Source organism: Triplophysa dalaica, chromosome 18 (assembly GCF_015846415.1).
Source record: "Triplophysa dalaica isolate WHDGS20190420 chromosome 18, ASM1584641v1, whole genome shotgun sequence".
In the NCBI taxonomy this organism is placed as follows: domain Eukaryota; kingdom Metazoa; phylum Chordata; class Actinopteri; order Cypriniformes; family Nemacheilidae; genus Triplophysa; species Triplophysa dalaica.
Window position 1 is genome coordinate 19,399,280 of NC_079559.1, and position 26,792 is coordinate 19,426,071.

The 26,792-nt window shown below is 38.4% G+C and overlaps 3 protein-coding genes across 4 annotated transcripts in view; all 3 read left to right on the forward strand.

The window, feature by feature from the left end:
- The window catches only part of tcf7l1b (transcription factor 7 like 1b), a 47,493-nt gene extending 38,264 nt beyond the window's left edge, over positions 1–9,229 (forward strand). The window contains exons 5-12 of the mRNA XM_056729665.1: positions 1,710–1,842; positions 1,925–2,027; positions 3,629–3,712; positions 4,459–4,599; positions 5,284–5,443; positions 6,087–6,194; positions 7,224–7,275; positions 8,334–9,229. Coding sequence (XP_056585643.1) covers positions 1,710–1,842; positions 1,925–2,027; positions 3,629–3,712; positions 4,459–4,599; positions 5,284–5,443; positions 6,087–6,194; positions 7,224–7,275; positions 8,334–8,800 — 1,248 coding nt within the window. The 3' untranslated portion in view covers positions 8,801–9,229. The remainder of the gene's footprint in view (positions 1–1,709; positions 1,843–1,924; positions 2,028–3,628; positions 3,713–4,458; positions 4,600–5,283; positions 5,444–6,086; positions 6,195–7,223; positions 7,276–8,333) is intronic.
- Positions 9,230–14,813: 5,584 nt separating this feature from the next.
- Positions 14,814–19,667, forward strand: tgoln2 (trans-golgi network protein 2). The gene is made up of 4 exons (XM_056730085.1): positions 14,814–15,008; positions 16,151–17,052; positions 17,218–17,301; positions 18,065–19,667. The coding sequence occupies exons 1-4, from the start codon at positions 14,963–14,965 to the stop codon at positions 18,065–18,067; spliced, it is 1,035 nt and encodes a 344-aa protein (XP_056586063.1). The 5' UTR covers positions 14,814–14,962; the 3' UTR covers positions 18,068–19,667.
- An 883-nt stretch (positions 19,668–20,550) lies between these two features.
- On the forward strand, positions 20,551–26,699 carry stambpb (STAM binding protein b). 2 transcript variants are annotated; one of them, XM_056772759.1, is made up of 10 exons: positions 20,551–20,712; positions 21,389–21,618; positions 22,033–22,108; positions 22,225–22,320; positions 23,613–23,979; positions 24,060–24,184; positions 24,339–24,476; positions 24,655–24,767; positions 24,923–25,022; positions 26,354–26,699. In XM_056772759.1, exons 2-10 carry the CDS (start codon positions 21,416–21,418, stop codon positions 26,408–26,410), a joined length of 1,275 nt encoding a protein of 424 aa, XP_056628737.1. In that variant the 5' UTR covers positions 20,551–20,712; positions 21,389–21,415; the 3' UTR covers positions 26,411–26,699. The 2 variants fall into 2 exon arrangements, with proteins under 2 accessions (XP_056628737.1, XP_056628738.1); XM_056772760.1 differs by having other exon boundaries at positions 23,616–23,979.
- The last annotated feature ends 93 nt before the right edge of the window (positions 26,700–26,792 follow it).

A 26,792-nucleotide genomic window follows, 5' to 3' on the forward strand; every position in this document is an offset into this window, starting at 1 on the left:
AATGTTTACCAAATTGGCATCGGACGATGCCTACAGTGAAACATCGTGGGGGTTGGGGTTGGGGTATATCAGTTTGCTAGATGGTCAGTGCCAAAACATTAAAAACAATTATATCAATGCTCAAGAATGCATTCAAATTTTTTTGCACATTTGCAACTTTGGAGATTCTTCCAGTTGTTATTTCATGTGGAAAGAAGAGTAGATTGTGAGCCAACTAGTCCAGGCTGCGTGTGTGTGATAAGTTAAGCGTGGGTCACGCGACATTGATGTTAACCGGTGCCAATGCGGACGCGCACAGTTCAAGTCATCATCGACAAGTTTACACACATACACAACGTGAGCGCATTACTACGATTTATTTACTACGTCCGTTTCCGTCTCGTGCTCACAAGCGTCCCGCAGCTTCCAAATCATACTCAACTGCAGATCAGCATGAATGGACCAGCTCGGCACATGCGCAGAATGTCATACTGTGGAATCTGTTGTCAACATTTGTCTAGGCCGGGAATGTGCTTTACGCGTGCGGGATGTGCGGATGACCGCGGATCCTCCTGATGACAAAAATGCGTCATGCAGGGGAATCACGATGCCGACCCAACATGATGGCTGCCAGCCATTGGGGATAGACGATGTCATCGTCTATCGGCCCAACCCTAGTATTAACACTGCATGTATTATTACATGTAAGTGCAAGTCTATTCATCTCGTACGCCTTGCAGACTTCGGTTGGAATCAAAATGCCCTCTTTATTTGTCAGCCCATCTTCTACCCTGCTTTTCCCGTTCCAGACAATCTGTCTGAAATATGTCACGTTATGAGAAAAATGTGCTGCCTCGAGTTGACACGGTTTGTTCATTCTCTGCTTTGTCAGCATTCGACTTGACTGTCCAATATTGTCAAAGAATGTTTCACAGTCTAATGGTAATAAAAATTGTGGATAGATGCCAAGCGAGATGGTTTACATTGTCTTTCCTCACCTTAAAATCTGTTCTGCTCACGCCCAAACCCTAGAACTACTTTGCTGCGGTTTTCAGCAATGTTTTCAGGATGATGACAAATTGATGCAGTCATTCTTCAGTCTCACACATGTGCTCTGCATACCACAACATTTATCACTCTCTTTTACTAACAAACATAAACTACACTGCAGTACTTCAGTCAGCCCTAAAGATTTGGGCTTCAATTCTTTAAGTGAATAAGTAGCTGATCAAATGATACACGCTATGTTTCTGGTGTCATTTTCTCAGAAGTATTTTCAGGTCAGTAAGGACAGATAGCCGTGTGATAATATTTAGGAACTGTCATGAGGTACAGACTGTGTACACACAGATATTTGGTGTGGCAGTGGGTGTGAGGCTGTCTGGCACAGCACTTGCTTCTCCCAGCATTCCTTGGTGCAGGGCCAGATTGCTTCATGGACTTATTGTCCCAAACACACATTAAAGACAGATAGCCTCAAGCGTGAGCAACCACGCTCTTCTAATGTCCAAGAGTCATTGCAGTTTAAATGACCACACGTATACACAGAGAATGGTTGGGGGGTTTTGAAGAAATTTATGACATCTACCAAATAGAAATATAATTTGAGCCAAACAACTTTCTTGATGTGAACAATGAAAATCTTTGTAATGTTTATTAAGAAAGTAAAAGGTGTCATGTTTCTGTTGTCTTCTAATAATCCGTTTACTCTTCATTTTTCTTCCTCTCAGTCTAATAAGGTCCCTGTGGTCCAGCACGCTCACATGCATCCCCTGACTCCCCTCATCACCTACAGCAATGAACACTTTTCACCAGGAACTCCTCCATCCCACCTCTCACCGGAGATACTGGACCCCAAGACAGGTATTACACATACACACACATTATTCAGACGTTTCTGTTGACTTTTTGTTTATTCTTATTGATTATACGACTTTGTTTCCAGGTATTCCACGGACCCCTCACCCCGCAGAGCTGTCCCCTTACTACCCCCTGTCCCCTGGAGGCATGGGACAGATCCCTCATCCTTTGGGGTGGCTCGTTCCACAGTGAGTTTCTCAAACCTGATTATGTTACTACACGCACAACTCCGTTCATTCATCAAGATTCAGATTCTGGTTAGAACTAGGGATATCACAATAGAACGTTATAGACAATAACTTTGAGAAACATAATTATGGAAGAGTTTAATTGCAAAAACAGATAACTATTCCGTTTTTTATGCTATGACAAAACACATAATGTAAGATGAATTTACATCATTTAAAACATTTCAATAGATGCTCCGATAACATCATTACGCATTTCTTTGTGCATAAAGGAAGCCCTAAAGTTAGAACCAAAATGGTTATGATCGCTTGATGCCATTGGATACCATCTTAAATTTCACAAAAAAGCATTTTATCCTTTACTTCTTGAGAAGCATTTATTTACCACAACATAAGAACCAATACACTCCTTTAAAGAAACTGAGATTTGACATCAAGACTTTAAAGTTCCCGTGAACCGGAAGTTGCAATCCTTTTTCACTTCCGTATTTTGACGCATTTCCCAATGAAACGGAATTTGGAGTGTGAAAATAGTGGGCGTGTCTTGCCTTTTTTCACTGCCAATTCGCTAGTTGCACAAGAGCTTTTGGGACGCCAGGGTCGGCAGTAGGGGTGTAACGATACTTCGTAGTACAATATTTCGCGATGCAAAAATGTTACAATGAACATCGTAGAGAGAGATGGGAATATTTTACTATATGTCGAATTTTATTTGTTGAGCGATAAAGGCGCTAGCTACTACACTGCGCCAGCGCGTCACATGTGCTTATTTCACTCATGTGGTAGAGAGTAGTCTCTGGGAGAAAGGGAAGCACAAGATATAATCTGTGTCTCCACATGATTTACAAAACGTCTTACTTCCTTCACAATTGCTGGTAAAACACAACAAACTTGAAGCGTGACTGCTGGCGAGTCATCCCGAAACTCATTTCAAAGGCAAACACAATGTTTTTATATGTCAATGTTCATTTATCTGTTAACGTGATCTGCTGAATAACCTGAAATGCAACAAAATCTGTCTGAAGAAACTAGCGCTGTACCGATTAGAGAAGCGATGAAGTGAATCGCACTGTACATTAAAAGATTAATTGACATGCTAAAGATCGAACCAAATATATGATTTGCATGATTGAAGAAATGTAATACATTTTAAGTATTATTTCCATTTAAAAGATTCAGTATTTCTCATTCATTACTGTCTCAAGTAAAGACGGCGCAGCTTCAAAGATACGTGAGCCAATAGCCGTTGACTGTGAGCTCTGTCAGAGCGTTTCATTGGTTGAATTTACTGAATGAATACGTCCTTCACTGAACGAACCAGTCAATTGAGTCAAATTGAGACTGAATGAACTGATACATGTTGTTCATGGTCTAATATTCTCTCTGTTGCAACAATGCATATCCAGTAGTTACTGAACGTTTCTGAAAAATAAAGGTAATGACACTGAGATGGATAGTCACTAGAGGCAGAGGTGTGTTTTCAGATTTTTGCCCAAGATTATGAGGGCACATGAATTAAAAAACAAATGACCCACGTCGATAAACTACTTACAATAAATGCTGCAATATTATATATAATATTCTTTCTCCGTATCTCTTAGGCAGGGCCAACACATGTACCCCATCACTGCTGGAGGTTTCCGGCACCCATATCAAGCTCTTGCCATGAACGCGTCCATGTCCAGGTGAGCGTGCCATTCCTACATTACACATTCATGCCACTCGACATGTAAGAGGTTTGAGTCTCACTACTTAACAGCACTGGTCAGCGATTATTATTTTCAATTTATTAGGAGTCTGCTGTTATTTTACACCTCAGATCGTTTATTGAGAGTATCGCAGAGGAAAGAATGAAACATTGCTTACTGTTTCCAGGGCAACATAAAGCTCCATTGTGCGTTTACCTCACTAAACTCAGCGCTGGGATCTGAAACGTGTCCCGTTCAGACTGTCGTAGGAAGTGGTTTGTATAGATTTTGGAAAGGGGTGTACTTGGTTTAGGGGCGATGGGGGTCTCAGGTGTCGCTCTCTTTTGCGTTACCATAGTAACGGCACACTCGGCTCTTCACCTCTAACAAGAGTGGATAAAGGAGCTTTTGAGCCGTGTTTATGTGGACGGAAAATGACATGAACAGAAATAAGAGTGTGTAAGTCTAGACAGAGTATCAAGACGGGTTAACTGGATGACATAAGCTGCTCTGTTTAAGTCAAACGCTGCGTGTTATTCTTGGATGTTTAAGAGTTAAAGAATCAAGATGTGTGAGGTGGACAGACAGGAGTGGGAACTGTGCTGACTGGTATATGTAGTCTTAACCTAGCGTTTGGCACACATACAAGAGACACGTGGAGAATGCAGGACTGACATTGAGACCTAGATTTGAATCTTTCTGTACCGTCAATGAAAATAACAAATTCTTCTGTCGATTTTCAGTTTGGTATCCAGCCGCTTCTCTCCACATATGGTTCCTCATCATCCTCACAGTCTTCATCGGACAGGAATTCCTCACCCAGCTATTGTGTCCCCGGCTGTTAAACAAGAACCCAACGGAGACCACAGCCCAGCGTCTCACACGTAAGTATGCGCTCACCTCGCTTAATCTCCGCTTTCCATTTTCTTTACTTCTTGAACCAGTCGAACCAAGTATACATTATAAGTTCTTACAACATTTTACAAAAATCATTCTAAATTCATGTTCTGATGAGTTATGCTTTTTTTAATATAGATATACCTATGGCACTTCATGTTATTGACGAAAAATAATGCCTCTTTCAGTATGTGATGCAGTAATGCTTTAAGTTAATTTAAAAAATGAACTTTATTATTATTCCATAATAAAACATATATTATATATATATCAGGGCTGTACAGTTTTTATATCAGGGCTGCACACGATATAAAAAAATCGGTGTATGGTACAAATAAATGTAATAGTGTTGCATGTGTGCGATACAAACAGAGTTATTTTGGATCCAAACTCTTCATATATATTATATTACACTCTTCCTGAGATAAGAAAGCATCATTACAACTTCTAAAAGAAAACAACAATTCTTTGTTGCAGTACATAAAAACAAATCTGACAATGTCATGGCAAACTATTTGCGATGTTTATAAATTTGCAACATTTAATTATATAATAAAGCGATGCTTAACCTGAATATTTTGGATATACACACTTCTTTCTGCCTGGCACTCCCTTACACACATCACACACATATAACACATGATTAACAACCACCTGTCTTATGTGTGCAGGAAGTCTCCAGGCCCGAATAAAAAGGAGGAGGACAAAAAGCCACACATAAAGAAACCTCTGAATGCATTTATGCTGTATATGAAAGAGATGAGGGCCAAAGTGGTGGCCGAATGCACGCTGAAGGAAAGCGCCGCCATCAACCAAATCCTGGGTCGCAGGGTGAGCAAACTGTGATTGTGTGATCTCATTTACACCTGCTGGTCCAAATAGTGTAGTGGTGTTTCTCAATCTAGAGCAGTATCAATAAGACAGTAATCTCTGTAGTGCTTTACTTGGTTTACTTAAGTGTAAGAGAGGCTGTACGTTTTAAATGTGGATAGATGAAAGCTTTAGGCTGCGTTTATAATACTACGTTTTCAAACAAGCCTGATAACATGGATTACCTCAACCAATGTTTACATTTGTTTGCGCATGCCCAGCATTTCTGAATGGTCATGTGACATGCATTTTCAGTAGCGTAGTATAAACGCAGATTTTTTTTAAAATGCGTATAGAAGCGGCAGTATAAAGGAGGATCTCTTTCGTTTTAGAACGCCGTTTTAGTATGACAACAGGCTAGTGTAAACACCACCGTTGAAGCTTCAGATTACGCAGACTAAAAGATTCAACACAATTTTGTTTATTGGGGTCTTTGTAAATCTAGTGTTAACAGGACGCATGAACCAGATTTGCAAATTGACTGTGTGGTCACGTGATATAGGTGTAAATGAAGGCACAGTTTTTGCTAGTGTACGCAGCTTCTCTGTGTACAGTATACGTATTTATATGGGCCTTTGGCTGACTTTGTTGTTTGTGTTCGCAGTGGCATTCGCTATCTCGAGAGGAACAGAGCAAGTACTACGAGCTGGCCAGGAAAGAAAGGCAGCTGCACTCTCAACTCTACCCCGGCTGGTCTGCCCGAGATAACTACGTGAGTCTCATACACATACACACACACACACGGCTGCTTTTTTAGTTATTTTTCTCATTCTTATGTTTCAAACTAGCACGACTTTTTCTGTAATGCCCAAAAGAAGAGATTTTAAAGAAGGTACTTGCAGCTCTTTTCGGTTGCAAGTATATTTAATGGGGACTGGATCATTGAAGGGATAGTCCACCCAAAAAGGGAAAATCTGTCATCGTTGACTCACCCTGAAGTTGTTCCAAACCTGTATTCATTTCTTTCTTCTAATGAACACAGAGTATAATATTTGGAAGAATTTTAGCAACTGACATTTCTGGGGCATCATTGACAACCATAGTAGAAAAATGATTGTATCATTAGATCGGAATTTAGGAAAGCAAACCGTTCTGGAGCACCCTTTACTACCTTTTTAATTGAACCTACTGTGGAAGGTCATTTATGTCCCAGAAATATCAGCAGCTAACATTCTGCCAAATATCTTTGTTTGTGTTCAACTGAACAAAGAAATTTTTACAAGTTTGGAACAACTTGGGGTTGGAGTAGTTCATGACAGAGTATCCCTTTAAAGCTTAAAAAAGCACACATTTCATAAAACTACCAAAAAAGGTGGTACATACGATTTATATCGCACAATATTTTAAGTCTTTTGAAGTCATATATGGAATGAAATACAAGTTATTTTTTATCTTGACATTTGCTTGACCTGTTTTGCACATTTAAAAATTTTCTGGTTTATGTACAGATCATTCAGACTAGTTTTGAAAAAGCTGTTGCATGTCTTCAGAAGATTGTACCACCAGTCATATACACGTTTATGGTTTTAATGTTCAGTGTTTTGGTCTCTGTGTTGTACTTGAAAGTTTAAGGCAAAATAAACATTGCACAAATTTTTTAAATAAACACAAGATTTTTGTGTTTTTTGATAAACTATTATTTATTTATTTTTGCCTTCCGTCTCCATTGCTGACTCTATCTGTCTCTCCATTTCTGGCGCTGTTTCTCTCGCTCACTCACTGTGTATTATTTTCTCTGCAGGGTAAGCGGAAGAAGAGGAAGAGAGATAATAAGATAGACTCAACACCAGAGGGTGAGGACAGATATACACACTCACACAGCTTTTTCTACCTCGCCTTGTTCGTTTCTAACCTCGCTTTCTCCTCCCTGCTCTGTGACATGCAGCTTATGAAGTCCAGTGCTAGCACAGGCAGGTATGTCTGCGGGCTCAGGGGCCGCTCACACAGGATACGTTTCTGCGTTCTGTCTGCGCTGGTTTTTTAAAATAGTTCATTGCCCCACCATATACGTCTTGATGTTTATTCTGCATCATGCGCTAAGAGTCCCATGTTTTTAAATCTTTTGACATGCATCCCAGGAGATGTTCTTTTATATTTCTGAATTTTATGAACCACGGGCAGGATATGAATGTTGAGTGTGTACATTCAATGGAGGATGTGCATAAGAACACACAGATTTTTATTGCAAGAAGGAGTCCTGTGTTAACGCCCCCTCAGACAGGCAGTGACGGTCACAGCAGTCTCTTCATAGTGGTCATACCCACGACAAACGACTTCCATTCGAATACTGTGATGTCGGCAGATGCACACACAACACCATTTCCATGTTGTGACCGATAGGTGTATTTTACACAACCTGTCAAGGTCCTGTTTCAGCCAAAAATCAATTGAAGTAAAATATGGATTACTTGCATTCCCAAGCATTAGGTTGTTTAATCATTACTGTAATGTGAAAAAATTACAGTCATGCATTTTTTGATTATAAAGTACATTTTATATATTATGGTCGTATTTATAAAAATTGTGTTTAGTCAAATAAATATATTGTGAAGTATTTAATGCTGAGATTTTGGGGTTAAACCCGGGCATGTTCGAATGGTTCACCTGTGTATAAGTTTTAAAGGTTGTGAATAATTTTTGTACTTCAGGTTGCCATGACTATGCCATGCAATTATTGCATAGGATATCATTTACTTGGCTAAATTTCCTCTCGTATCCCCGAGCAGAGCCGCTCGAATGGTGTGATTTTGTCATTCATTGGCTTACATTCACTTGACACGGCATCAGATGACATTTCGAACCATCCGCAAATTCGTCCCATTAATTTTCCCTTTCTTCTGTTCCTTCTCAGATTACTCGGCGCCAAATAAAAAGCCGTGTGTGCAGTACCTCCCTCAGGAGAAAATGATTGACAGTCCTGCCTCCTCCCACGGCAGCATGCTGGACTCACCGGCCACGCCCTCTGCTGCCCTGGCCTCGCCCTCCGCCCCGGCCGCTACTCATTCTGAGCAGGCTCAACCGCTGTCCCTCACCACCAAGCCCGATCGTCAACACCATCCTCATTTCTCTCTTCTCTCCAAACCATCATCATCGTCATCTATTTCAACATTTTCCTCCTCCCAACCGAGCATCTCTCTACCTACAAGCTCCTCAGGCAGTCAGTTGACTCCGCCCCTACTCTCTCGGCCACTCCCCTTTTCTTCTTTGCATGCCTCCCTCCTGTCCCCGTCTTCCCCATTCCATCAGGCTGCCCTTCACTCCCATCATGCTTTGTTCCAGTCTCAGCCGCTCTCTTTAGTAACCAAATCAGCCGACTGACTCTTCAAAAGAAATTCTCTCGTACTCTCTTTTAAATAATGCTGTATATTGCTTTTTACCTTTCTGAGAAATAGATGTCAGGTTAACTTTTTTGATAAGTGAAAAGAAAATAAATATTATTGGTCAATATTTGATCATCTGCTTTTCTGTGTCTGTATAAAACAATGTATTTTTTGTAATGTCTACTTTGGAACTGGTTTCTTATTTGATGCATTTATCCAGTAAACTTGTATAAAGAATACATGTATTAAAAACTACTTTTAAAAAGACAAGAAGGAACAAAATAATTTTAAGCTTGCCTGTAATTATTAATGGTAGTTTTGGAGTTTAATTAGTACTGGCAATTTTATTAGACCTCTTTGCAACGACCCCCCCCCCCCTTCCCCAGTTTTGAAGTGTGTGAACTTGATAAATAAAACTTGTAAATTGTTTCTAAAAATTGTTGTTTATGTCGTTTTTGAATCTGTTATCAATTACTAATGTATAATAAATTCTTAAAGTTACATCAATTGTTGGGGAAATTTTGGTTTTATTTTTTAGGGTGAAGAAGTGATTTACGGGTATATACAGTCAAATTAAGGATATGTTTACACAAAAAAATGTACTAAAACGGAAGGAAATGCATTTGTGTAAAAAAAGATATTTTTTAGTTTTATATATGGGACATAAAATCGAAGAAAAAACTTTTATGCATGACAGCCAACTTAACCCTGTAAGCACCTATACAAAGAGCGTCAGTGCTGAACCTATTACGCATGCGCATGAGATCTCCGTTCTCACAAATTCACGTATACGTACACAGAGACGTGAACACTTGTTTTCAACAAAATTGCACTTTAAATTCCGTTTTCAGGCTTCCAAAACGCTATTATCTAAAAGAGGCCAAAAGCATGTTTCTGATTTCGTTGAAGACAGTGTATGTCAACATTTGCTCTTTGTGAATGGCATTTAAAAAAAAAAAATCATGCATTCACAACAAGCTAGAAATGTTGTGTTCTTTCAGCAAAAAGGAATTTTCAAGGTCGTTACAACTAACACGTCAATGTTTTTATTAGTGCTCGTGTTTCACAATCTGCCTAAAACGAGCAGGCGATTTTAAACTATTAAAGCACAATAAACTGCAGTAAGTGTATGTACTGAAGAACCCTGCTGATATGTGAGAGGAATTAGAGTTAAATCTTTAATAGGTGGAATTTAGGCAAACCGCACTGGAAAACAAACAGCTAAGCCAGAGCAACAAAAATGACTGCCAAAAATAAACACGGATAAAAAAAATAATAGACATCTGTTCCTTCCTGGAATGCAAAGTCCCAAAACAACGACGAAAGCAGGTCAAAGCCAGCCTTCGCTCCGGCTTTTTCTCACGTTGCGTCTTTATTTGTGGTTTGGCTGCTGCTGGCGCTGTAATTAAGTGAGAGGTAATAGGATGGAGCTCCAGGGATCTCATTAGTCTTTTCAATTAGTGGAAAATACACAAGGTAGAGGCCCCTGCTTTTTGGGGACTTTAGAAGCGGGTGGAGATGCCAAGAACGGTCCCTTTCACTTTCCCCGCAGCTGGGAAACGGGCCGTAGGTGACACCCCTGACAGACCTCGTAATCCTGCGGGTGTCTGCACTGAGTGACGGGATGGGGTGGTGGTCTATTCAAACGCGGCATCAGGGTGGTGACACCGCGAATAGACTAATATCTAAAAACCTGTCTATAAAATCGATACTTAGCAGTTGAGCAGAAGTAGCGCTTCACCATCGGTGTAAAGTTGAATGTGTGCGCACGCCGCACTAGAATGCGCAATAACGAGAGGCATATCAACCTCCTAAATGACGCGCGTCACACTGTCAGTAATAGCCAATCAAGCCACGTTTGCGGACAAGCAATGCCTCATTATCACTAATTGCTTAATGATGTTCTACAGTGTGTGTTAGTTTCCATATGACTCAACCATGAGCTGTTTTAACAGCACACCGTTTGACTGCTCCGTCTGTCACACACTGCATGACAAGAGATGTGTGCGCTCGCTCGTGTGCGCGCAGATAGACAGGTTGACACGCGTTGAGCGCTCATTTCCCTCTATGCCCTCAGGTGAGGTACAAACCTGTCAGTCACACGCGCGCGCGCGCACGCAAAAGCTTATATTTTATTTTGCTCGGCAGTCATTAGAGAAGCTGGAAATATGCCTTGCATCATCTCGGGCCCTGCAATGCTCTCTGGGGTCCCGCGTGTCTGTGTGCAGCCGTAGCTCTAGAGCCATCAACCAAATTAAAGGTAATGAGTTGTCAGACAACACAGAAAGCCTGGCTCCTTAAGGCTTGGACTCTGACGCGCTCGCCCGTTCTCCGTTCACCCGCCAATGGAGCACACGCACACGCACACGCGCGCTACCGACAGCGAGCCAGCCTGAGTGACTTTAATATGACTGGCCTGTTAGAGAGATTGGCTGGAGCCAGGATATCTGTGATTATTCTCTCAAGCTTGTTTTCTCCCAGTCAATTCTTGGAAAAGTGCTCGTTAACTCCATCGGAGTTGCAGGCACAGCGGAGTTATTTAATGGCATTTCATTCCATTGCTTTACCATAGCCTTACAACGATTTATCATCCGTATTTAACACATGCGATTCGCCTTCTTGTAAAATAGTGAAGAATTCCGATGAGACCAGGCTGGCTAGATTTTGCCTTTCTCAGTCATTTTCAATTCAAGTGAAAATTGTTTGTTTATTGGTTACACAGTTATGCACATGTGCAACTTGTAGTGGAATGCAAGTTATTTTAAGGTCATTTTTCTCGCAGGTAATATCACATATTGAGAAACAAAATAACAATTATAATTACAAAACAAACAAATAGCAATCTGAATTTGAAAACTGAATCTAGACATGTTAGTCTCCAGAGAAAAACATCTGAATAAAACACGTCGTATCTAAAGTATAGACATTTATGCAGAATTCGTTTTGATGATTGTACATTTACATGTTTTTAAATTTAGGCTATATATGTCAATCCAAACCAATGCAAGTTGACCAATAATATAAAAAAGCGTATGGTGGTTTCAGCCCTGTAATAAAATATAAATAATATAACGTATTGATAAAGTTTATAAATAAACTTTTACATTTAGTCATTTGGCAGACGCTTTTATCCAAAGCGACTTACAGTGCACTTATTACAGGGACAATCCCCCTGGAGCAACATGGAGTAAAGTGTCTTGCTCAAGGACACACTGGTGGTGGATGCTGGAAATGAATAATAGTTTATTTAAATAAAAATAACATACCTGAGAAAATAAAAAATGTATAGAATAGTAAAATATATAATAATTTTTTACGATACCAGCAATTTTGGGGGGGAGAATTATGAACCAAAGTCCACAGATATCAGCAGATTTGTAATGCCATCAACAACAAAAATCCAAAAGATGAATGAACAGTAAACACAAATGGTGTGAAACTTTCTGAAATATTCAAGTTCTTGTGCTCATCAATCTGTATACTGTACTTTTGTCTATTACAAAAAAAACAAAATACATGCAACCTGAATGTTGCACGGATCTAACCTATTATGTCTTTTATTTAAGGGGGTTCGTATGTAATAATCAGATGCAGCCATCGGGACCCAACAGGAGACCTTCCCCTTTAAATGTGTGTATGGAACAAAGAAGTGTGCGGTGATCTCTCATAAGAGACATCTGTCTGCTTCTCACAAGGTCAGAATTAATACATGTTAATTCAGCTCATTAGAGTGCACTGGCCCCCGGCCAAGCTTCTGCCTGTGGGCTCTGCTTTGATCCTGAATCTGTGCCAGGTTAGGCCTTTGATGTTTCAAAATCGCTTGACATTGTGTTTACATTCCTCCACTCCGACATTCAATATTAAAACAAAAGAATACATAAATCACTTTGAGTGAAGCATGAAATTAATAGACTGTCATTCAGATTGTGTGACCCGAAAGCGGGCATGGAAGTGACACTTTATTTACTGAACCATTTATACATTGCGGATGTAATTGATTTTCAATATTATTCTATTGCGAAGTCTAAAAATGAAGACTAGATGAGTTCGAAGACTTTTATGCTGTTTTTTATTTGTTTGTGTACAACAACTCATTGAATGCCTTTAGTTATTCTGGTGCTCTTTTTACCATGCAGTGATTTAACACAGCAAACTGTTGTCTACACCTCATCGAACAGTTTCATCGATTGTTGAACAACACTGTCATTACATCTGGCAAAGTCTGTGCTGGCAGGTCCCTGTAAAGGCAGGTTAGACCTGGCGAAGTGCCCACGACTGCCGCTTAATGTTTTATTTACAACCATTTGACCTTAAAGGGGGAAATGCAGATAAAGAATAAGAGGGATGGTTTTCAGCACTAAATGTCAGGACTATAATTAGAGCTGGTAGAGAATTTGAGGTTGCAGGGGTTTTTTTGTCTCTGGCTGAGCAGTAAAACATTCATTAACATTAACATGATTTGAATGTTGTGCAAATCTTTGGTTGCCGTAACAAATTATTCACAGCAGTTGGTAAGGTCATGCTAGATAAACATTAAGCCTATGATTTTTGCTGTAGAACATATTTACATTGGTTCTACACGGGATCTGGTGTGGGGTAAAACATCAACGAGGCTGTGGGTAATAAATTTACCCTCATTTGTAGAATTTAAATGATTTTTTTCCATACAATAAAAGCATATAAACCACCTGAAAGTCACAGACATTTTTCATTGGACATCGGTTCCTTCCTTATTTTGATGTAAATGACCCACATTGGCATTGGTGGCCGCCGATCTCCACGTCTGGAGCTTGACGACCCCTGGTCACAATATTCTATGGATGACAACAAACAGCAGAATGTTCCATAGAGGAAAGTCATGCCATGGGATAAATATTTTTTGTGTGAAGTATTTCTCTAAAACAACCAGACAGATTTGGAGAAACATAAAGCGTTCTGTCTTGGTAGTAAAAGAAAAGATGGCATCTGCTGTGAAAGAGACATTAGAAAGCATTATAAATTTGCTGGACCAGTCTGCCTTCTAAGAATCTGTCTTGTAGATTACTGTTCTCTCTTGGAGTGACACGATGTTCAAGCCATATTTCAGAATTTGGCATTCCAGACAATCCTATTGCATGCATAGATTTTTAACCTAAATGTTGTCCTTAAAAAGTCACTCAAATGTGTATTACATCAGTAATGCATTAAATGAAATGATTTCGATTTATTTTAAGCATTCAAGTTTAGCGTACTCTAATTCACATATAATTATATTCATTGCTTTAGGGATAGATAACTATATCTTTGAAATACCGATTTGGCACCAATTGTTTGCACAATACACAGTCCTGTGACTTCTCAAGACTTAATAGTTGAACGGTCTTACAGTGCCCCCTGCTGTCCAGATTTGACTACAAGCGTTCATTTTAATCTTTTATCTTAATTTATTGTTAAGCATTTATTTTATTTTTACTTGAAAAATGAATTATACATATATTTTGCTAGTATATTGACATCAGTTTATTTTTGGAAACTTTTAGCTGCAAACTTAATGGTTGACGGGTTTTTTTTACTGGGAGCAAAATAACATTGGTGTATAGATTTACAATTACGATTTGTTTTAATGAGCTAATGTTTCTCACAATGTTTCAAGTCAGCAAAACGATTCCCATGTGTATACTTTTTCATTCATTAATCTGTCTTTCAAGTCTTTATGTACTATAGATAGCAATGCAAAAGTCTCATAAACAACTGAGAAAGTCACAAAGTTGAAGTCAAAGGCAAACAATACAAAACTAATTTCAAACGAGAGTAAAATAAAATAAAGCACAATTGAAAAACAAAAACATCATGTTTTAAAGATAAAAATTGAAATATCCAACAATTATTAAATGATATATAATCTAAGTTATTGATCTATGAAGTTAATTCATTCGTACACATCTATCGTGCGTGCCTTACGTTTTTTAAACCCCACCCACATTTGCACGTCAGACGTTTATCTGCGGTTGAATCCAGTCCGCGTTTTACACCCTACACGTCTGCCCTTTGTGTCAACACGGAAGTTGTTGAGTCGGATTCGTTGTGTTGGCGTTTGCTGAAGTGTGTTTATCACTTGTACTGAAATCACAGCATTGTTCTTTTATTATATTTTACCACTCCATTGTTCTCCAAAAGCACGATGCGTTTAACAGTTCTCTGTGTTCTCTTGATCTGCTTGTCTCTGGGTAAGTTACTGTCTTCATGTAGTTATTAAGTCAACTGGTAATGGACGGTTAAAGCACTTAATTCATCGACATTGTTTTCGCTATATGACTGTGAAAATAAACGTATCTGCGTGTTTAATTACCATCAAATATCTTATGATTGACATCTATAGTGTTGGTACGCAAGAGTGGATAAACCACATTCCTGTTTTGGGAGCTCAAATAAAGAAGACTGTCTAGAATTGGTACAATAGTTCACTCAATTAAGACATTTCTAAAATGTATGTAAATTAATGTCAAAGCTTATGTTTTATGAAATATACAGGGTCACTTATATTGTCAATACTTCTACTTGGGGATGCACCAATATGTAAATTTTGACCGATAACCATAACTGGTGATTCTATAAGATTGGAAGCCGATAACTGATATATGGGCCGATATACAGTCTCTAGATATTAATATAACATTTACTAAGACTGAAACAAAAGGCAAACAGACACTTGAAATCATGTACCAAGCCTTTATACTAGTTATAGATTATTTAACCTTCAAACTTTTCTGGTACATTTTTTATTCAGCAAACAAATTATAGATGTTCTTCTCGAGCAACCCAGAAAAAATGTTCCTTATAGCCACAGATCTAACAGGTCTCAAGACAGAAAGCATTCAGACAGCAATCTAACTCAAACAATATGCTTTTGTTCCTGCTATTTACACATTCATAAATATTGCATTTACAAACTGTACCTACATCCACACTGTTTTGCTAATAGCAGTTAGTGAAAAGAAAAAGAAATATTGTACTCTACAGTATTTTAACCGAGAGCAGCGTGCAGCTGAAAGAGTTTAACCAGAGGAAATTATTTATGATTTATCGGCTATAATATATCTATCTATATGTCTAACATGTATTATCATGGCCGATAATTTATCGTGCATCCCTACTGTTTCCTAAACATTTTTACCTAACTGTATCGTGAATGTGTCCTGTGGTGTGACATTTTTTCAAATATATAAAAAAATCTTACTGATTAAATAATTATACAAATTTCCTTATAATTCAGCATGAACATATGGTATATTCTCATGATTTATCTGCACCAGGCGACCACCTTGTGTTGAGGTCCAAGCTTTTATTCAAGTTTTGTTTTATTGTTCAGTGGCCAGTGCTCCAGCGGTAAATGAAGATCAAGTCCTCGCTGAAACTAGTATTCAAGAAGTGCATCCCGATGAGAAATCTACTTCCCCCACCACAGAAGCAAATAAAGTTAAACCAGAAATCGGGCCGCAGGAGGCCAAAGAAAGTGACAAAGATGAACCATCAAATACTCTGGAGGGAAGTAATAAAGATCTAGTGAAGAACAAAGTTTTATTGAAAAATACCGGAGATGATGCAGAGAATTCTCCGAATGAAAAAAAAGACGATAAATCACAGCAGACCTCATCAATGCAATCTGATGTTGGTGTGCAGAAGCCCACGGAACCTAAAAGTCCTATGGACAGTACCCTTCAGGACAATAAAACGTCCAGTGAGGAGGCTAAAACAACAGTTAAGGTTACTATGGTGCCTGATGAGAAGGCTAAGAACACCGTTGAGCCTGGTAAACCTGATAAAAAGGTTGAAGACACCAAGGCGGTCACTAAAGATAAGATGGGCGATGAGAATGTTAAGATAACCGAGCAGGATGATGAGAAGGCTGATAAGGATAAGTCGGCCGTCGCGGATAAGAATGTCGATCAGGATGATAGGACGACAGATTATGAAGACGGTTCAGATGAAGCTAACGAGAATAAAGAATCCACAGTAGAGAAAACCACTCCATCATTTGAGGGTGGTGATGGTACTGAGGATGATGGTGAGGATCTTGCTCTGAACTTACCGGAGTCTGATAATAACGCACCCATCCGCAAAGTTGTGAATAACTCTGGGAGCAAACAGAGGAACGGGAATGACAATCTTCAGATAGAGGACAGTGCAGAGAGCAGCCATTTCTTCGCCTATCTCGTGTGTGCTGTTATACTGGTGGCCGGGCTCTACATAGCAAATCACAACAAGCGCAAGGTATGTTGATTTGTCTTTACGTGTGCTTTTTATCAAAGACATGTATGTAGAAATGTTGAGGGCTGCCTGTTGTGAAACAAACACCTACTAATGTTTGTCTTCTTTTAACTGGTGAGTCATGTTAAAGTAGTAAAATTCTGTGACTTGTTTCTTTCTCTCTTACAGATCCTTGCCTTTTTTCTTGAGGGCCGGAGATCGAGAGGATCCCGGAGACCAAAAACATCTGATTACCAAAAACTTGAACAGCATGTAAGTAGCAACCCAGGGTTTGGAATTACCACTAGTCAAGCAACAATGATGCAATATCGCGATTGCATCTTTTGAACAGTTTGACGTCACAAGTGTGTCGATAAACCAGAAACAACATCAGAGTGTCTTCTTTTAAATTTGCGCAGTGCTGCTTCAGTGAAGATATTAGTGTGAAAAAATAAGGGGTGTGAATGAAAGAGAGAGACTGTGAAAGGCAATTTGCCGAGAATCCGTTATTCCCATTGCACTGCGGCACTTTCCATTGTTTTTTAATGTAAGCATGCGCTTGTTTACAGTAGTAAGCTGACATGGAAATTTATTTTATGTATAGTGCTTTACTGGTGGAATATTGCACGGCTTACAGCCAATCAGAATCGAGATCCAGAAAGAACTGTTGTATAAATGTCAATACAATCTCACTAATAAAACACAATGTCAAGTGAGTTTGCCAGTTATTTTGTAACCTATTTAAAACACAAGTTAAATAGAATTTACTCATAATTTACTGACCCCTTAGAAAGAACGTCCATTTATCATTAAGGTAATCCAAATGGCTCCATTGGGCAATTCCAACATGCCTTAACCACCTTCGCTGTTATATAAACACTGCAAACCAAGTCTTCACTGGGCTTATTGATTTTATAAAACGGCTGGTCGAGACCCATAGCAAGGTTTTATAAACTAAAACACAGCAAATAATCGGCTAACTTGAATTTTGTTCTTGAAGCATGAAATAAAAAATGTGTTTGGTTCTCTTTTACAGTGAGAAAGTCCAGTTTGATGAAGCTTGATGGATGAATCGAAATAACTGTGACCTTTATCTTGAAATTCTCTGTCATCGGGCAGTCATTACCACTTCTAACCACTGTACACTATTTATCAGTAACTCGCATAAAAAATTGATATTAATAATCATCATAACTGTTCAAAGCATGTCACCAAGGTATGTTGGAAATGATTTTCAGTCACGTTTGAAGCATACTAATACAAGAATGAAATTCTCCATATGATGTTGTGTTCGGTTAAATTAACAGCCTGTTATAGTTTAGCAGTCAATTTTTTTTGTTGTGAGTTTCTCTTTGTTTTCTGTTTTTTCTTTATTTCAAATCTATTACTAGACTAACAGGGAAGGAAACATGTATATTTTTAAATGAAGAATGTATTCGCTGCTTTTTTCATGATTGTGAAACTTGTTTTATGGGAATGAATGTGTTCCTGAGGGTGTGATTGTTGTTTTAGTATAGTTGCTCAGAGGGTTTTGTTTTTGCCTTAACTAAAATATGAGCTCATAAAGATGTTAATGATTCATGCACTTTCTTTCCCTCTGTAAAATAGGATGTGAGCTGTTGTTTTCTTTTAGGCTTGGGATGTATTGTCCATAAATGCTAATACAAGCTCAATAATAGGGATTTTCGATACATTTATTTTTTTGCACTGGTGTCAGAAAGACAAGATAACTTTTTGGTAAATGTTAAATTTTAGGTTGATTATTGTTAAGCTCCGCTTTGTTTGGTTAAATACATATACAGTAACTGTTACTCATGCTTATACAATGTCCAGTTTTGCTGTGAAGTGTTTTTATCTGTTAACACTGTATTTTAATTTGTCCGTTAGTAGTTTGGTTGTGATTTTCTAAGTGGACTGTACTCGCATGCCTAAAAATATGATTTTTACAAACTGATTTCAGTCAAGCCGCTTGGCTCAGAAAAGAAGCCACTTGTCTCGAAGTAGTCATGTTCAAATAAGCCGTCCATGTGTGCTGATTGTTCAGCATTATTATGAGTAGAATGCACTCCTTGTTTTCAGGTAGATGAAGTAACAACCTTCTTAGTGGCACGTCAGGTTCTTTGTCCTGTGTTTTTTTTTCCTTTTCAGGTCGGTCAAATTTTAAGCATGTATTGTTTTACACTATAATTTATGCATTGTTTAAAGGAATATTTGAGAGGATGATGTTATCTGTAACAAAAAAGCATAAAAAAAAATTGACTTAGGTTTAGCTGTGGTATTATAATTATTAAAATTACTTATTTATTAAAAAGGAAAAACATAATTCCTGTGCCAAAATAGTTTCCTGAAATAAGGAAATTTGTGATGGTTTTAAAATACACTCATACAGACACTTAATACTCAAAATAAAAATGCATTTATTATTCTGTGCCATGTCATAAATTGTCACTTGGGGATGTACTGTGTTATCAGCCCAGCTTTATACCTGTGGCTTTGCCCAACAATGTTTCTTGAGATGCTATTTTTAATTATTATCTGGGAAGAAATGATGGGGTTCTACTGTGGTCTGTGTTTTATCACTATTGCAATGTTTTCACAGGTGATATATTCTTTCTAAAATAAAGAGAAATGGAATAAGGTTTGAGTTTTCCCCTCTTTCCCCTCTCATTTATTTTTCCTTGTTTTAAAGGAGGTTTTTTAGCATTATGAATATATTTTTTTTATCTAGGCTATAATGGTTCATCTGTTTCAGCACCAGTCTACATGGTTAAACATATTAGCTACATCCAACATGAAGCTTGTCATCAAAAGTTTAACATCTAATAATAGTAGAATATTAATATACAGTTGGGGCCAAATACTTCCTTGCAGGATCTGAAAATGATTTTTTTCTGTGATGGTTGTTTAGGGGATACAATATACAGTTTGCACCTACTGTATAAAGGACATTTATGGATAATATCAATAAAACTGTGAAACATTTTAATGTGTCAAAACAAAAAAATGTCTGCATATACGGTTACATTTATACATATTATGTCACATAATCTCATTTTATGTCACATAAATGTTAAAAGTTACATAAACAGTTAAACAAGTTTCCCCACTTTGCGTTGGAAATTACATTAAACTCCTTCAGAGATCAATATATGTAATATATAAATAGGCCTTTGTTAGCAAAACAAAATTGAAAGCTTTCAAATGGTTCGGGGTACTTTGATGTCATTAAACTATCGGTTTAGACAAGGCACCATGAAATTAAACACGTTTTCTCATTCATCTGAAGGTTTTATTCACAAAAACTTTTTAAAAAATCCCCAAATCATGTTTTTTGGTTATGCTTGTATTCTGTTAGTTCTGTTAAACAACTCAACCACAGTTTGATGACTTGAAATTCACATTAAAACAACATGATTTTTGAACATTTTTAAAAACAGAGTTTTGCAAAGGAGCTTTTAATCTGTTATCAATAGACTTTTATGTGGGCGTTTTGTTTGCGTCACACCGGAAAAGGAAGCGAGTAGTTGAGAATAAAAGCGTAAAGGAGGAAAACAGAGCCGTAGAAACCAGTTTAACGCACCTAGATTTGATTTCAATAAAATATCTAATCTATAGTGCAATGGACGACTTTTTTCTGCTAATGTGAATGAGCTTCAGCAGACGCAGTCTGTTATTATTGTCGGGGTAAGAGTCAGAAACATTTAACTGTTAGCCAGCTAGCAGCAGCACACACGTATTAGCACATACTTTTATAATATCAAATAAATCTCTAAAACATTCGCACAGTAGTTTATTATTATTTACACGACTAAGTCTGAACGATAGGTAAAGTGTCTCTTTATACATTATCTGTTGAGAGCAATACATGTTTTTTCCATCCTTTATTTCTTCATTGACTGCTTAATTGTTAATATACTTACTATTGCAAGAATGTATTCTTATTTATATAACCGTAAAGATAAGGCCACATTATGAAATATTCCTTTAATTGTATTTCTTATACACGTTTAACATTTTCCAATAGCATATTAAAAGTCACTCTATTCAAAATAAAATAAATATTCAAATAGAATTCATGTTTTTCACAAATGGTCGTGATTTAGTGTACGCAATAATCATGTACAATACTGTTATTCGACTCGTCAAAAAATTATTAGGGTTTAAATAGTATTAATATATTTAATATTCAGAAAATGATCCACTCTCCTGGTAATCCATCAACTGCAATACTGATGATAGAGATGTGTAGCATTGTATATTTTATGCATTAAGCTGAAAGAGACTTCTGTTTACACAGTTGAACACCTGCAAAGCTAACGGTCACATCATTTTTTCCATTGTTTCTACTTTTGCATCACAGTTGAAGGTCTCGACCACGGACAGTATAATGTTGGACCACGCAGATGTGAGTTTGACCCCGGAGCAGAGGGTGCGGGCCTTGACCAAGAAGGGCAGCACGGTGGACATGAATGAAGCTGTCCCCCTCCGCAGATACTTTCGCTCGGGCATGGAGATGATCCGCATGGCCCATGTGTATGCAGAGGAGGGCAACACAGAGCATGCCTTTGTTCTCTACAATAAATACATCACGTAAGTAGAGCTCTGAACTCTGGCCATTTCTGAAACGTCTATTTAGGGTTAAATAGAAAAGGCTAAAGTTTTAGACTCTCTAATAGGACAGTGATCTGTTCTCAAAAATCGTATTGTTCTTCGTGTTACATCGCATATCTAAGTACGTAAGTCTACGTATTTGGGTTTCTTGTATGCACTGAACGTTCTGGTCTCCTTAATATTTATGAGCCGTCTAACATTTGTGGTAACATTGGAGGCTTCAGTTTAAATGCGTTAAAATAACCATCAAACCAGTAACAACAAGATATTATTTGGAAGTGTAAAATAATCGTTCATTCTGCCCTTTTTATAACTATTCTTTACAAATAGGTTTGTTGATTTGTTTCTTTTAATTATTTTGAAAGGTTGAACTTCTTTGTTTCCATCCATCAGGCTTTTTATCGAAAAGCTCCCCAAGCGTCCAGAATATAAGCTTCCTAATATTCCTGAGAAGAAGGAAACTTTAAGGGTAATGTGATTTGGTTTAAACTTTAAAACAGTTTGCTGTGAATGTGAGGACAATAATGATCGATCAATAGACATAACACATCGGCTGACATTGTTTTGCTGTTGTTTCTTAAACAGAAGTTAAAGGAGATAGCCTTCCCTCAAGCAGAACTGCTGAAGAAGCATTTACTAAAGAGATATGAGAATGAATACGCTGAGTATCTCAGCAAAAAGGTAATGCGTATTTCCCTTCCCAGAAAAATACTCATGTAATGGTTAAGGTTACGAAAAAGCACCCCTTGTAAATGCCTTAAAAGTCTTGTTTTAATAACTAATATACAGAAAAACTATATCATAATTTTACAATTATTTTTGTCTAAGTAAATGATTGTGTAACAGGAATGGTACTCAAAGACATCTGATGTACAGTAATAGGCAGTCCGGCGCGTGTAACATTACCGCCAGGTGGCGCGAGGGACGAGCCTTGAATCAGAGCGGCTAATTTAATACTTTGATCATTTTTAAGATTATTTGACTCATAAGTGTAAATTCCCACGAAAACTGCACAAATGATATAGTTATATAAACCACGTAGAGGGTAAAGTGAGCTTCGTAGAGAGTTTTTGCTCATAAATTTGCTATTGTGACACGAATATGATCCGTGTGTGGTTCGGCAATTTGCGCGTGCTGCGTGAAACATGTATTACTCTGACAGCACTGATCATCTGTTGCTGTGGCGATGAGGTAAATTGCCACCAGTCATATTATAAATGTATGTTATATACGTTCTGGATGTATAAACACTGAAAATGAAAAACACGTGGAACCATAACGTTGGCATTCTTTAAACGTTACAACTGCTCATGTCATATATGTCAGTCCGCTGGCTGAATATTGTTTTATTAATTCGACATTCAGATATTAACAACACTCGCTACCAGTTAGAGAAACTTTTACCCGATACTAGACAATAGAAATCAAACTTAGTGCAGAAAATCAAGGTTTATGGTATATGTTATTCATATTATGAAGATGTTCAAATGTAAGTTTCCTTGACCACAATGATCCGGTTTTCTTGTTTCTCTGTGACACCAGAGGAGCGCAGTTGTAAGACGCACGATATTAATTTGGGCACACACCCTATTAAACCAAAGGGGGGAGCCACAGGTCAGTCTCGCAACATTTCTGATATCTGGGGTAAACATTTAATACTCAAGGCAGAACATTTACGGCGTTTCATTTGTGTGGATGACACACAGCACTATATATAGTTCTTCTGCAGAACACAAAAGAAGATATTTTGAAGAACGGGGTTACTGAACAGCGGCGAGACCCATCGACTTCAATTGAGTCAATGGCTACCTCCAACGTTGGGTTACCAACATTCTTCAAAAAAATCTTCTTTTGTGTTCCTTACAGGTTTGAAATGACAAGAGGGTGAGTAAAGGATGACAGAATTTCGTTTTTGGGTGAACGATCACTAATCCTTTATAAACGTTATGAATGTTGTTCTTTCGTGTGTTTAGCAGCGAGAAGAAACAGCAGCGATGGAGCGGGAGTTATCTCGCCAGCGGGAGCTGGAGGCGGAAAGGCAGCGTGTGGCGGATATGCAGAGAAGACAGCTGGAGCAGGAGCAGTTCAGCAAGTTTGAGGAGATGATACGTCAGCAGGAGCGCCAGCATATCATCCACGAGTTCGGCACCCCAGCTCGTCCTCAGGAAGACCTCCTCATACCCGGGGTCCAGGGCCCACCCGTGCCTTACCCAGCACCACCCAGTCCCCCTCAGAGTCCGGAGTACCCCTCAGCCAATCACGGCGCTCCGTCGGCTCACAGCCCAGCCGCAACTCCCACGTTTGATCGCTCACTCAAACCGGATCATCTCAGCAACAATAGTATGCATCGTCCCTAAACCTCACTGAAGTGTGTTTGTGTGTTGTTTGTGTTAATGAGAATGGTTCTATTTGTGTTTTAGCTACAATGGTAGAAGGCTTACAGCAAATAGCTATTCCTGCAGAGCTTTGCAGCAAATTCCTGCAACTGGCCAATAGTAACACCATCAGAGCAGTGGAGACGTGTGGGATTCTCTGTGGGAGCTTGGTGAGTGTGTGGTACACCACCATTTACTTTATATCATGCAAGAAACATCTGGGACAAAGAAATCATTAACATTGTCAAAAACAATATGATCACATTTGCAATGTAAATGTTTTCTTGGATGCATTCATAGTGAACGTTTATGTGTTTATTGCAGAACAGGAACGCTTTCACAGTGACGCACGTGATCGTGCCAAAACAGTGCGGTGGTCCAGATTACTGTGACACAGAGAACGAAGAAGAGCTCTTCCTGGTGCAGGACCAGCACAACCTCATTACGCTCGGCTGGATACATGTATGACACTAGAGATTCATCTTCCCCTTGAAATGTTTTATTTGACCACAAATGACATAACATATAACCCCCATCATAGTGTAACATCAGTAGTGCAGTGGATCAGAGAGCATTCAGTTTTACTACAGCCTGCATTTAACTGGAGGTCCTCATGTTACCGTCTCTCTCTGTTTCACAGACCCACCCCACACAGACAGCTTTCCTCTCCAGCGTTGACCTGCACACACACTGCTCTTACCAGATGATGCTGCCAGAGTCCATCGCCATCGTCTGCTCTCCAAAGTTCAACGAGTAAGTCCAGAAACAAAGGAGAGAGATAAACATAGATACAAGAGCTCTTTACAGAGTAAATCCAATGGAGTTCAACTGATGTGCAGTTATGGGTGTGTATATTGTGCTATGGAGATGCTTATGTTAAACGCCAATAATGTGGACATGTATCACAGGACAGGCTACTTCAGGTTGACAGACTATGGCATGGAGGAGATCTCAACCTGTACTCAGAAAGGCTTTCATCCTCATCCAAAAGAACCTCCGCTGTTTACGGTAAATAACATAAAATAATCACATAAAAGCAGTGCCGATCCTAGACGTCTTGGGGCCATATGCAAATCTTTGTGTGGGGCCTTTGTCATAATATGTTTTAAGAAGATGAGCAGAACTGTTAACAATAACTATATCTAAATCAATTTACACACTTAAACAAATTAAAACTGAAAGACAGAAACCTTAAACTGACAGTAAGAACAATTAAGTATAAATTAAATTCACATTTTGATTTACATGTAAATAATACTCTTCCTATAGTAACACATGACTCTAGAACCATCTAGCTTTTTACTTATCAAATAAAACGTGATAAATATGATAATAAAAACATATCATTTACTCTCTAAATGTGATGACACAAAAATGACACTTTATCATGGGCAAACGAAATACAGTGATGTGCATTATAGCCGAGTCTCACATGAACATTGTACAGCTGGTTTTGTGACTAAGTCATTCCTTGTAAATGCTATTGAAGTTAGAATAGTAATGTGTATGTAACTTTGGACAATGTCCCTAAATTCATGTCCACAGTCAAACCAACTGTATGCCAGTCGACAAATACTGTACATACAATACTGTGGACAATTTGTAAATATGTACTTCCATATATTGACAAAGCTTTATTAGACTTTGAAATTGTACAAAAACACATGCCTTCAAGTTCTTGTTCTTTTGCTTCACGTTTTTGCTGGTTTTTTCCCGCTACAGACGGATAGCTTCGTTTTGAAGCCATATGTAAGACACATCATCACATTAGGTGAATGTCATCACCTGCACGCACTGCATGATGTCCGAGTATGTCATCGTAAATTAATTAAGTATTGATTTTTGCCCCCCTAATGGTTCATGTAAAGTTTGTAACAGAACACTCCGAAAGTTGAATCCGCATCTTGTTTACGTTATAGTTTTTTTGTTTCGGTCCTCAAGGAGGCCCCCTGGTGGTGCAGGGGTCCTATGCAACTTGCATAGTTTGCCTATAGAAAGAATCCCCTCTGCATAGGAGTATTATACGTTTTTTTTCCACAAGGAAAATGTTGACAAATTGCCAAATGCAACGCTTGCATGTTTTGCCTAATATACGAACTTGGAACATTATACAATAGCAATAAGTAAAGGACAGTAAGAAAAAATGTACATGTAAGACTTTCAATTCCAGTAGCAGGATGGTTTACGTCAGGTCTCCAATAACACCAATACAATTATTAATTTTAGTTCTTCTTTAAAAACATCTTTAGCAAGTTAATATCAGCTTATATTGAGAATTTAATTTCCTATAATGCATTTGGTTAGTAAACTTAAAATCTTGTCGTCTTTGTTTTCCCCAGAATGGCAGCCACATTCAAATCACAGAAGGCACTGTATCAATGCTCGACCTACGATGATGATCCTCTCTGGTGTTCTAAATCCAGATTCTGTTGTCCTTGATATCTCCTCATATACGTGAAACTGATCAGCTTTAATCGGTGATGGGATTTCTTCAAGAGACTGACACACCTGTCTGCAGCAAGCACTTGAAAGTATGAACACAATAACTAAACACAGTGTCATACGATGTCATTTGGGTGCTCAGGAACGCAAGCACATCCGCAGGACAATAACCTGTCCGTTTCACATAAACCCGTTTGAATCGGCTCTGTCCTGATGTTTTGTTGCCCTGCGCTTATTTGTGGTTTTACACACGAAAATCTCTTATCTGTAGAAACGACATTAAAACAAAGTTTTTAAACTATAAATTTGGATTGTCTTTGTTAACCAGCTGAGCAG

Bases quoted from the DNA above. Each gene is read 5' to 3' on its own strand.
- tgoln2 (XM_056730085.1), top strand. From the start codon at position 14,963: ATGCGTTTAACAGTTCTCTGTGTTCTCTTGATCTGCTTGTCTCTGG. The intron at 15,009-16,150 runs GTAAGTTACTGT...TTTATTGTTCAG, and splicing joins CTTGATCTGCTTGTCTCTGG to TGGCCAGTGCTCCAGCGGTA. The intron at 17,053-17,217 runs GTATGTTGATTT...TCTCTCTTACAG, and splicing joins CAAATCACAACAAGCGCAAG to ATCCTTGCCTTTTTTCTTGA.
- stambpb (XM_056772759.1), top strand. From the start codon at position 21,416: ATGTTGGACCACGCAGATGTGAGTTTGACCCCGGAGCAGAGGGTGCGG. The intron at 22,109-22,224 runs GTAATGTGATTT...TTTCTTAAACAG, and splicing joins AGAAGAAGGAAACTTTAAGG to AAGTTAAAGGAGATAGCCTT. The intron at 22,321-23,612 runs GTAATGCGTATT...TCGTGTGTTTAG, and splicing joins CTGAGTATCTCAGCAAAAAG to CAGCGAGAAGAAACAGCAGC.